This window comes from Anopheles darlingi, chromosome 3, assembly GCF_943734745.1.
Source record: "Anopheles darlingi chromosome 3, idAnoDarlMG_H_01, whole genome shotgun sequence".
Classification (NCBI taxonomy): Eukaryota; Metazoa; Arthropoda; class Insecta; order Diptera; family Culicidae; genus Anopheles; species Anopheles darlingi.
Window position 1 is genome coordinate 52669542 of NC_064875.1, and position 12500 is coordinate 52682041.

Genomic DNA, 12500 nt, shown 5'->3' on the forward strand with positions numbered 1-12500 from the left:
AATTGTACCACGCTATCCGTGACCGTGTATACCGTGCTTCTGCGTTGCTTGACGTGTTTCACACACGACTCGGAAATGCAAATTTAAAACAAAAATGAAATGTTCCATGTGTACATCCACCACCACCCTCCGCCCCCAAATAATGGATCCCGTGGGCATTCCAGTCGGAAGAGTGATCATAGGTTTGCTTATCTATCTTATTTTCTTCTCGTCACGTACTTTTGCCATACACACAAACACATACACAAACAGACATGCAAATGCACACCCCCTCTTCTTTATCTTCTTCCTCCACGTTCTTTTTCTTATGCACTCAAAAGTGAACCTTTGCACACCTTACCACACAAACAATCGCCTTATGTTGGCTTTCCTGTTCTTTCGTCGTCTCGTATTGCCTTTCGAAATACCTAGCTGGCCGTTGCTTTTCATTTGGATGTTCTCTAAACGTAGTAGCTTATCTATCACCAATGGTCGCGTTGTATCGTAGAAGTCTGTTTCCCTCTTATTGATGCTGTACAAATGCACTCTCCAGTAATGCAAGAGACAGAGTCCTTTGGCTTGGTTTTCCCTGCTATTTTTGGTAGCACAATGATAGAGCCCCACACCCCTAGTAGCACAGAGCGCAGTTGTTTGTTTGTTCGTTATTTTATTCTTGTTATTTCCTATTCTAATGCCGTTGTGTTGCACCTTCTCCAATGTAAAAATATGATTTACCTTTTTTATTCGTACTGATCTTTATGTGTTTCCCACTTCTCTTGTTGGATGTACATTATACTTTATGTTTCTTTGTGTTGTGATAACTTTCGATTGTATTATTTTTCCGTTAATTGGTCTTGTTTCTCCATTGCTGTCAATAGCTTTTTGCACTATCTTTTTGTTATAGCCGGTATGGAATTTTCTTATTCCTGTATCTCATCGATCGATTTGTTATTCGTGTGTCCTTTTGGATGTATCACTCTAGGTTTCTTTATTAATCGGTTGGATTTTTCCCCATTTTTCTATTTCTTCCAAACGGTTTTGTAAGTATCGCTCGGTTCAAGGTTCGTGCGCACTCCATGTTTTTTTTAATTTATAGATTCCTTCCATTTGCGAACTTTTGCTGGTTTGCGTACGTTCAATGTAAACATTAAAATCAGCATGACACAACTATCATGTCGCATGTAGCATGATTTCAGCATGCTCCAGCATCCCTTTTAAATGATATCCAGCGAGATGTGCGAAAAAAGAAGAAAACTGCTTTGCATGACAATGTTTTTGTCTTGTTAGACTAACAAAATGAGTATTTAATAGATGGCACAGTCCAAAAGATTCCCTGCCCGTTGTTATGCTTAGGGTGCTATAGCAAGGTTGTGGTACTTTCCGTTTCCTGTCTGTGTGGTGTGCTTAAACAGTTGCTTAATTTCGAGTGACCTCGACCCCCGTTTGTGTTCGATCGCACAACGAAAGGGCCGTTGAATGAGTCCCTCTTCCCTAATTGCGTTCCTCGTTTTGATCTCGATTCGTGCCATCTACCGGCTGCTAGGGGTGGACTGGAAGTCGCTCACGATTCCGGCATGTCTGCCCATTACGACTGATTACTTCCCGGACAAGCGTTCACTGCACAATGATTACGTCGTGTCGGATTATACACTGCTGCCAGAAGACTTTAATGCCGACTACGCCGCTAACCGAGCCGTCTACAAAAAGCCCCTGTCGACCGACGAGGTGTTTAAGGAACTAGTCTCGCAGCGGCTTGCGCAGGTACTTGACGAGAGTCGATGAAGTGCCTCTCGAGTCGGAACATACTATTTACGTTCGTTTGTTTCAGGGATTTCAATTGATCGTCCTGCCGGACAAAAGTGTAACGAATCCACCGCAGGCACCATGTTGCGGAGGCCATTTGCAGCTCAGTTTTTCAAACTCTAGTACTCCATCCAGCGTGCTCAGGAGACAACCACCCCAGGAAGCGACCAAAGAATATTTCCTATCGATCGGTCGCATCTTTCACCGTATCTCACTCAGTGGATCCGCTATCACTGTTACACGCTACCGGCCACGGTATTTAGTCGATGATAATCCTGCTTTCTTGGCAATGATTTTGTTATCATTTTGGATACCTTTCCTCTAGCCATCCGTATCCTCCTATCAACGTCGACTACCGGTACCGATTCCAAGCACCGCAGCACGACACGTACGAAGTGAGCGGAGTGAATTTTACGACCGAGAAACTGGAAAACTTCAATTGGAACTACATGGATCAGTACATCTGCACACGGGGCGACACAGATTATCCGCTGCACGAGGTAGCCTAACACTCCTTCCTTCATGCTAAATCTTCAAATTATGTTCTTTTTTATGCACTGCATGTGTGTCTCTTTGTAGAACATGAAATACTGGCGCTACCGGATGTATCTACTGCCGAAAGATGATGTAGCCATGAAAAAGATCATGGATGGTACGGTACGACGATGTGACATTTTTCAGGAGGATAGCCCGTTTCCACCGGAGAAGCAGATCTGCAATGATTTTGTTCGCTTCGTGGAAGCCCACCTCAACAAAATCAAGAAAGTTCAACCTGCCAAGAAATCTCGGGTAAGTGAGGACTAAGGGAGAAGTAGCGAGGAATTGACGAAGTAGTGCTTCGGCTCTTCCTCTTTCTTTTTATTTTCCGCTCTTTTTCTCTCTTCTTTACCTCACGCGTGCTAATTTCGTGCGTGCGTTGAGCCTGCCAAGGAGAACTTAAGAGTTACGGAGTGCCATGTAGCGACGTACATTCATTGAGTAACTTGCGATGAAGACTGTGGTCTAAGTATTTGAGCTGGCCTTGCTTATGTTTTGTAAATTTCTGCAAGTAGTCTGCAGAGTGCTGACCGAAAGTTCGGGACCACGTTGAGCCATTAAAATTCGCCGTGTTTTAATCGAAAATTATGTTGAAGTGTTGTTTAGTGACTAATTTGTATCTCCATAGTATGTTCATCCTCTAAAGCTCATTAGTATTTTTCGCAACAGTAAAATCGGGCTCAATGAAATATTTAGCTTGATAATTTGGAATTAATGTTGAGTGTGTTGTATGATTTAACCATAGCTGTGTCAATTCTACAATCAACCCTTTACTCTTCGACGTTACTGAGGCGATGCAATAATGACAAATAGACGGTTTTGTCAGTCATGGAAGCATGATCGATAAATACCGTTTCACCCGTTTCAGCGATTCTTTCAGGAGCCTTCAATATGTATACCAGCAACACATGTTACGCGTAGTTGTTTTTACTTTTCCTCATTAACACGACGAAGTGAACACTTTGCTACAAACACTTATCTTGCAGGAAGGTCCACGCCAAACGCACCTAACAAGACGACGCCACAGTACGAGCATCCTGTCGCGCCCCCCACCCAGCCAGGTGTGCAGAAACATTCAAAATCTCTCCGTTCTAAAATGCCTGAAACACTCCCCTTTTCGACAGTTTCTTTCTAAAGCATGTGCTCCGATACGTTCGTACGGTTTGTTTTCGTTTCTTTTGAATGTGTGAGAAGATTTTATGATACAATTGAAGCGCCGATTGATGATCGGAAAATCAGGGCAAAGTTACAGTGTTACGTTCATGTTTTTATGTCATCTATTCGGGAATCTCGGGAATGGTGTACGATTTGTCATCTTTTGAACGTTTGGTCTTTTGCTTTTTACTGATATTTTCTGTGCATTAGGTGAAAGGTCACTCTTCGTTATTTGTCTTAAATTTTCTGTTTCATGATTCTGTTGTAAAATATTGACTTCTTTTGTCAGGTGTTGTATTAAAGCATTTACAATTTGTTTCTTAATACACCTTTATAGGCGCTTCAGAATCTGTCCCGCACGAAGGGCTCACATGTACATTCCAGATTAATGTTTTTGTTCTTTTACTCCCTTGTCCATACTATAAATTACCTCGGTTGCTTGTTTCGTTTATTACTTTAGTCTGCCGATTAAGTATCTCCCTAAAATCCTAGATATGGTCTGTTAAGTAGCAACCTCATTATACAATAACAGTAACACATTTCTGTCTTTTCTTCTCTTCTCGTCTTTGCCCAATTGGTGTTTATGTCCTCGTTTTCCCAATAATATACTGTCACAAAAAAATGTCACATGCTAGGTCGCAGCGCCCCAGCCGTTCCGGGAACGGGTCTTCAGCAACCGTCTGCCGGAGAAATCAAGATTCAGGTTAATTTGATGATACGTTGTACATGCTGTTCCAAGCACTGTGTTATCTGGTTTTGCTTCTTTCCTCGTTATTTGCTTCCTTACGTGTGTTTGGCTAATATTTAAGAGGTTTTACGCTTCTGCTTACATCGCTTTCGTATTATGTTATGCTTCCTCCAATACTTTACCCGCTATGGTGATTTTGGGTATGGCACGTGCTGCCTTCAGTATACTATAGCTCTCACTGATGGACTGCTCAAAGTACGTAACGTCCTTATCATGGTGGTGGCCATAGTGCAACAGACAGGAATCCTTAAGTAGCCGTTTGGTCATGCCGTTTAGTAAAAATGTTTTTAATAATTTCCGCGAACACGTACTCTGAAGGTTATCACTACTCTACTCCTATCACTGTCATTGAATCCAACTTTTTTTAAGCATTATTAGCCATTATTTCCGTGCGTTTCTTATTGTTCTGAATTTTTTAATTTCTCTTCCAACAGCAGCATGGTGGATGGGTTAAACTGTATTATAACGGCATTAGCAATGGCAACCCACACCATCACCAACACCACAATCACCATCACCACCACCATACTCCTGAACGCTTTTATTTTCCTAGCACTCTCGTCGGTAACAGGTTAGTTAGTTAGCCACGGAGAAATTAGATCCCTTTTTCTACGTAGGGTGGCAACGCACCGACTATTCCCGGTTTTTGCGCGTTTTCTTTTCCAATCATCTACACCAATCTTATCATTATTCGCATAATTCCGGCATGTTTTCCTGCTGCTCATTATTGTAATGATATTAACTATTCTGCTCCTCCCTAATAATATTATCTAATACGCTTTCGGCACAATTTCGGTTTGTGTATGTGTGTTGCTTGGCCCTGCAATCGCTTGGGTGGCAAGCTCACTCGTTACACATGGGCATTCACCACCTTCAACTAATGGAACTTCTTCTCCAAATTCCCTCAGCATTCTGACTCGTGCCGGCTCGAAGGTGCTGGACAAGAGCGGAAGTGCGATGCAAACGCAATCGTCCTCAACTTCTTCAGCTTCAGGCAACACGGTGACAGCAGCGGTAGCATCGCCTGCACCACTGACGGTCAGCTCAATCGGTGGCAAAACGACGGTCGACGGTATACCACTGTCGACGCTTAACTCGCCAACCGAGCAGGGTTTGCCGGAGGATGCGGATGATTTCAGCGGGGAAAGTACAAAGCTCAAACCGACCGCCACACTGCAGGAAATCTTCGATGCACTACGCCATCCGGAACATGGCGTCGGTTTTCTCGGTCCAGCCCAGAGTATGCCCTCGTGTACATTCGTTTCGTACGATGCGATCAACTGGCTGCAGAGTCGCATCGAGGGTCCCTGTAACCCCGTGGAGATCCTGGAAGAGATGCGACGGTAAGCCACGAATGATGAATGTAGTAGTACAAACAAAAAAGGGGTGCGTTACTTACGTTTTGCACATTTTGCAGTGCTCGCTTGATCTGCCACGCTTCGGGAGACTTCCATCGACCGGTGGTGCCCGGCTTCTGTCTATACTACATTGTGCGGCAGGTGAAGGAATCACCGGAATACATACCACCGTTGGGTGATTTGGCTGCCTTTGAGAACGAGTGGATGGAGGTCGAGATTCAGCATCCGGATATGACAAAACCGGTTGCATCGCATGATCGCGGTGTGACGCCATTTTTGCGCGATTCGATCGATCTGGACGAGGGGCTAATCGATGGATCACTGTACAAGCAAACGCACCTGGAGATCGATGTGGGTGGTAAATCGGATCGGATCGAGTGGGGCCACGCTCGATACCATCAGCGCATGATACCAGGGCACGCGTACGAGATCGTCGTCCAGTGGATTACGGCATCCGGGCCGATCGTGTACGATCTCATTTACGGTTGGTGTCGGAAGGCGCAGCCTTGCGGTTTCCAGCTCGTCACCATCCCGGCCGATCCGCTGGCCGAACCGTTCACGGAGAAGTCGGATCCGCTGCGCGGACCGATCTTCATTCCACTCGATACCGACTGCCTTAAGCAGCATCGCAGCTTCTTGTTTGAGGAGTTCCACAAGGAGACGTGGCCCAAGCGGTTGCTGCTGTTCCAGGAAGAGATTGTAAAGCGTTTCGGTTTCATGCGCTGCACGGTCGAAACAAAAACGGGATCAAACCAGGTGTCGCTCGACTACCAGTACGTACACTGCAGCGGCAATATGTTCATCCTCGTGCCGAACCCGAACATGGGCTTGCGATCGCGCCAACGGCTTGCCTCTGGTGGAACCAATTTCAAGAAGCCGATCAATTTCATCAACCGCTACCTAACCTCGCTCGAGCCACAGCTGGTACCGACGAACGCGGGTGGTACCAGTGCTGCTGTTGGAGGAATAACGGCCAGCCACGAACCGTCCTATATTACGCGACACGTCACCGGTAAGGGTAATCCGAAGGACGACTGTGACGTGATACGGCGTACCGGGTTCCTGTGGTCCTGGAATCACATGATACCCAATAAGAAGTGGAAGTCGCTCGTGATCGCCCAAACGGACGATCTGTTCCAGTTGAAGATGTTGCGTGATTTCAAGGAATTCTGCAGCAACACAGACCAGCGGTTGGTGAACTTCTGGGAATCGTGCTGGGAGCAGAAGGAGAAGGCATCGATCGAGCGTACCTGATGGGGAGAAGAGCTCTTGTTGCTTTGTATGTATGAGTCTGTTATGTTACCCTTGTATGTCTTTTTACTAACGAAACCCACGTACAGCGATAGAATGGGAGAAAATAATCAAAATACGGGAAGAATCGATGTTCGGAAAATACACACAGACGTTTCCTTTATTGAAAGGTTTATATTCGGAATATAATATTCGGAACCTCCGTTCGAAACCCATCCGAAATATGAAATTATCGAATCTGCTCTATCGTACCAGTGCGAACATAATACATGGGTCATAGAAGGCTTGAAGCAAGTAACAATTTTCGTCTAATCAAGTTATCCTCGATTAAACGATGCCAGTTTGCTCATTTCTTTCAATACAACAGCATTATTGTTTGGCGCCAGATAGTTTTATTGCTGAAGTATGAGGCTGAAAAAGTAAGTAAAAGTTCCAAGTTCGAAGTTTGCGTTCAAACTGCGCTCCTTTGCTTACTTACACTTACCAGACCCATCATACGATAATTAGGGCCACAAATTAAATCACACTAGAACATTAGAAGCGTTCGGACATTATCTTCGATAACCATTGCGCCAACTCCATCATAATTTTCCGATAATTCCTGCACGCACGGTAAGTCGCTTATATTTCGTAATTCAATCAGCCTATTAGACCATAATGCATGTATCTTGCTTGTGCGCAACACATCGATCGGTCACAGTGTAAGTCAGTTTAGCTATACTAGGACATTCGCAATTCTACGCAAAGGATGTTAAAACGTTAAAAAAGTCCACCTTATCGAACCATACGGGAAGACACGGGCAAGCTTTGTCCCGAGTGTACACACACTAGCACACTCGTGCTCGTCCTAGGCACTAAAACAAAAAAGTTTCATAAACTTTGGCATAATTCAAGATCTTTCTTAGCACTGTACCATCCCCGCTACTTATTGTAGATATTACTCTATTATCCCGAGCCTCCCGCACACAAACCCGCTTTGGACGGAGATATACTCTATTTCAATTGTCGCGCCCACCTGCCAAATTAGTGGCACACTGGGCCGAAGGCCATGGTGACAGAACATCAAAGGCTAAAAGACTCACGACGCTCACGAATCCTTTCTCTAAACTTAAAGCTATACGCGATCATCCGCAATCTTGCGGCCAAGCTCCCAACCGTTGTCAACTGTTTGTACATTTTTGGTACCACCTTCCCCGAACTGTCAGCACCACGCCATCGTTTTTACCACGCGGATCACATGGTCGTCTCGGAATCGGGTGGTGTGTGATAGTTGAGATTGTAGGCCGGTGGTCCACTGTTGAGGAACTGCATCGCCCGTAGGCTCTCCCTCGATACGGAACGTCGATTCGGCAGCTGCGGTATTGCCATCGGATCGGTCGATACACCTGCACCACTGGCACCAGCAGCGGCCACGTTGCTCGCTGTCAAGCTGGCAAACACATTCTCCACCGGGGCCGCCGCCATTGACGGTGAAACGTTATAGCCACGGTTGGTGATCCCGCCACCTCCAGAACCTGCCGCTAGCCCACCAGTACCACTGGCTCCGGCTCCCGCAAGGTACGAGCTGAGGGGCCGGGTACCATGGAAATTCGAGTAGCTTGACCGCACGGACGGTGGCCGATTCGGGTTCCCATTCGTGCCGTAGTACTCCTCGTTCAGCTCCGGACTGTGGTTGGCGAGATTGGCGTTCGAATGCTGATAGACCGGGTTGGAGAGACCACCGACCCCGGCCCCCGTGAACTGATGGTGATGCTGGGTAGCTTGCGGTGTCGCCGTGGCCCAGGACGTTTGCTGCTGTAGCAGCGGTGACGATGAGTTCATGTTGTAGTAGATCGGATCGATCGGACTGCCACCATCGAGGGGAAGAGTCGGTGTGTGAACCTGATGACGATGGGGTGGTAGTGGTGGGACTTGCTGATATTGCTGCTGCTGTTGCTGCTGCTGGTGCTGCTGCTGTTGATGGTCACCGAAAGTGTTGAGATTGTTGGTGCCACCGATACCACCACTCACCGAGCCGGTACCCGTCACATTGCCAAAGTTGTTCATCTGCCCCAGAATGTAGTCGTTGTTCAGAGACTTGAGGTTCGATTCCGTCAGGTCCGGGTTTTTATTGTGCACGAACGGTGGAAAGGTTTTGGTGAGAGTCATCGTACCGGCGTCATCCTGATAGTCACCAATGACGCCACCCGCCGCATGTGAGTCCCGGTGATGATGGTGGTGTAGGTGCTGCTGGCCATAGTGTTGCTGGGCCAGCTGTTGCTGTTGGTTCAGCAGCTTGGTAACCGGGTTCTGGTGCATCATCTTACGTCGCGATGCTCGCACGCTACTCCTGTGGTGATGATGATGGCCCGTTCCGGCAGCCGCCGCCGCTGCCGCTGCTGCTGCGGCCGCCGACGAGTGTCCTCGGCGGCTGGAGGTGCTTTGTCGTGTGCTACCGATCGTCCCCGTCGTGCCACGCTGCATCACCGAGCGGCGCTTGACTCGTCGTGGTGTCATCGGTTTGGGGCTCAGCGAAGACGGTCCTCCACCGCCACCACCTGCTGTCGCACCCGCTCCGATCAAATCATCATCATCGTACGCCTCGTTCGGGTGAGCACCGCGGATTGTATCGACCGGCCGGCTGAACTCGATCGAGTACAGCGACTGCCGGTGTTTGGCCGCTTTCTTACTATTTCTGTTGGCTGATCGAGCGGATTTGTACATGGAGGTTTTAAATCGAAACCACCCCACCAAATAGTAGGCAATGGGAATCAGAATGGACATAGTGGGAGTTTGGGGGGCCGGTCGAACGTTATTGGTGAAGAGGACCCCAAAAAACACCGCAGAGAACCAACGATCCGGAGGGTGCGCAGGACAGAGAATAAATTGGGCCCGATAGAGAGAAAGATAGAGAGAAAAAGAGAACAGAAAAAAACGTGAAAATAAAAATTAACAAAACGAATTAGTGAAACGTATTTTGCACGTGTGTAGGATGGTGGTAGGATAGCGAAGATCCCCTCAAATGGAATCGGGTGGACTTCAACTAGTTTGGAGGATCTGTGCTGTTGGCTGTTGCTGATCTCTGTAATGCTTGGTAGCTTCCTATTCGTATCTATTTAATGAATCACACGTATGATTTAATGAGAAACATCAAACGATGGCACGGAAGCTGATTCTTTTTCTTAATTGAAAAACATATACGATCGTTTCTGCATGCGAATCTGGGCTGCAGTATTAGCACAATCTTAAAATACCAAAAATTATTGTATAGCTAGCACAGCCTTACCTAACTAAAATAACTCACAGCGAAACGTATTTGATACATTACGTTTGGCTTGGACATACTAGAATAGATTTTTTTTTAAATATCGCATGCAGTTCACAATGATCGGTCTACCATTCTGTTCACTAGCGACGATTGCAATCGCGTGGAGCAACCAATCAAATTGACCTTATGTCCATTTTACTTTATCACATCAAACATGCACTTGGCAGAAGGCTAGGTGCCACTATTGACAGAACCATACCATTTGTATGCACTCATAGCGGAGCTGTGCGTATCGATTCCTGGCAAACATTCAGTCAGTTTGTCGCGTAGACAGACTGGTGGTCGGTTGGCCCTAAATTGTGGACCTCACTAGTGGTACACCAAGCATTTTCGAGGTAGCAGCTAGCACTTACCCGCGAGTAGGAAAGGGAATAATGATAGGAAGGCGGTAGTTGTGATGCATGATTTAGTAGCGTGCATATATCGTCCAGGTGCACGCGGTAAACGATGGATTGAGGTGGGTTGTGTACTTGATTTATGATTAATATAAGAAAGCAACCGTAGATGGAACTGTTCCATCCGTTGCAGACCCTATAAATCGATGATTGTGAAAAGCGATATCGTAAGTTAAGCAAAAGACGCTACTCACTATACAGCGCGCTTACAGTTGTTAGGAAGGGTAGCAAAGCGAAAACGAAAGAGAAAGCGGAATCAAACGGGGTTGTAGGGTCTAGAATACTTTGCTAAGAGAAGGGGAAAATAGTAAGAAAACAAGAGAAAATCTATTAAACAAATTAGAAGAAAATGAAAAACAAATATGCTTAATAAATAGCTACCCGAGTGCAGAGATAGTTGATTTTGGTTAGTAGTGTATGGATATCACAGTCCGTGCTCGGTAGGTGAGTGCATTCAGGGCACTAATGCAATGATGCAATGGTGGTGCTTTTGATGATGTCTTAAAATTCTACGAAATACTATTCTTATGCCACACTTCTACACTAGCTTATACTACAACCCCTGTGACCCAGAGCAACAGAGTTCTAATCAGGAAAGCTGGAATGAAATATAAACATAATCCGGTATATGAAAACGGACAATAACACCACAAAATGCGACTGGAGAGAGTCTACTGCATTTCCCGTACACTTCCACGAGGTCGTCTCTTTGGGTCTTATGTTTTCTTGGCTCATCGTTTTGCTTCGTCTTCTTGGAGGAAAGTAAAACTCAACTCTATCGACCCGCAAAGCGGATTTCTCCTTTTTTCTGGACATTTCTGCCAAACATTTCTTTGTCTTTATTCTTGCCACTGGTACATATAATGTCCAGCATACGAGCGCATGGTTCAAATTTACAAACTTCATTTTTTTCTCATAAAAACCAATTATAAAACAATTTCAACATTTAAAAAAAGTCAAAGGAGAAGCATAAACTCAACCACAGTTTGATCGTTTTGTTTCGTTGAATAAATCACATAGTTCGTAGGAAAGTGGTTACTAATGCGTAAAACTTGGCTTAAACACAACGTTCCCATTCGCTTTGGGAGTTTCACTACACTACTCAATAGCTATTCGCAGCCCGCTATAATTGTTTACTTGTTGTAGCTTGACCCTAACTCGATACTTTGTTATACGAAACACAAACACGTATTGTTTTCCTCCAAAATAACAACAAAAGTCGCCCAAAAGCTAACGGGGCACGCTTAGAACATCGACGCATCATCATTCGACCTCTACTAGTCGACAATAAACTGCAACTCATGCTTCCTTTGCCGCATTCTGCAAGCGGTGTAATGGCGTGCAGTGGGTTGTGTGTCGTCCACGTTTGGTTGTCTCTCAATACACTTCGGTGGACACTCGAGACGGGAGATCCATCGCATTCGGGATTTGCTGTTTACGTTTGGCAAGCACTTGGCAATTCTTGGTGCCCCGTTGTACACTTCCTAAAGCTCGGGACTATCTTCTTTGTCGAATTTTGGCTAATAAAGACAATACAGACGATGTAACAGTACGATATCACTACTGGGTAATCAGGGATACATAGTTTGTGGTTCGTTTTGCCTTTTGCTTTTGACCGAAGGCAATGCTTTTGAAGGCCTTAGGGGAAGTGCCGATAGTAACACAGTTCAACAAACGATTTGGGAACTTCCAAGGGAAAACACTATTTTCAAACTCGGGAACCGCTTGTGAAGGGAGGGAAACAACGAACACGCGCAATTAACTAACGCCACCTTACCTTTCGCTACTATACAACTAGCTACATCCGAATACTACATAAACAAACCAGATCGCACGGTGCTTACTAACTTGACCAATAGGTGTAGGTAATGCTCGATAAACTCGTTGTGCCAAATGGCAGCTAGTTTGTTTGGTTTCAGACGTAAGGAACTTGGGGTAACTCGCGTCGCCAACACGAATCATTTGAG

At 45.8% G+C, this 12500-nt stretch overlaps 2 protein-coding genes across 13 annotated transcripts in view; one reads left to right on the forward strand and one right to left on the reverse strand.

The window, feature by feature from the left end:
- Window positions 1-6994, forward strand: part of LOC125957299 (GATOR complex protein Iml1) — a 10945-nt gene extending 3951 nt beyond the window's left edge. The window contains exons 5-13 of one of the 7 annotated variants that reach the window (XM_049689910.1): window positions 165-182; window positions 1523-1740; window positions 1808-2037; window positions 2108-2282; window positions 2362-2571; window positions 3306-3380; window positions 4110-4177; window positions 5131-5565; window positions 5640-6994. In XM_049689910.1, coding sequence (XP_049545867.1) covers window positions 165-182; window positions 1523-1740; window positions 1808-2037; window positions 2108-2282; window positions 2362-2571; window positions 3306-3380; window positions 4110-4177; window positions 5131-5565; window positions 5640-6834 — 2624 coding nt within the window. In that variant the 3' untranslated portion in view covers window positions 6835-6994. Of the gene's footprint in view, window positions 1-164; window positions 183-1522; window positions 1741-1807; window positions 2038-2107; window positions 2283-2361; window positions 2572-3305; window positions 3381-4109; window positions 4178-4656; window positions 4794-5130; window positions 5566-5639 lie in introns of all 7 variants that reach the window. The other 6 variants (XM_049689906.1, XM_049689907.1, XM_049689913.1 and 3 more) reach the window with 6 other exon arrangements.
- Window positions 6995-7083: 89 nt separating this feature from the next.
- Window positions 7084-12500, reverse strand: part of LOC125957313 (sodium/potassium-transporting ATPase subunit beta-1-interacting protein) — a 44123-nt gene continuing 38706 nt past the window's right edge. Inside the window, exons 7-8 of one of the 6 annotated variants that reach the window (XR_007469225.1) lie at window positions 10728-10821; window positions 9372-9512 (exon numbers count right to left, since the gene is read on the reverse strand). Coding sequence is in view for 2 of the 6 variants with exons in the window: in XM_049689934.1 (XP_049545891.1) it covers window positions 8065-9512 (1448 nt within the window). In the remaining 4 variants the exon portion in view is untranslated. The other 5 variants (XR_007469223.1, XR_007469224.1, XM_049689934.1 and 2 more) reach the window with 5 other exon arrangements.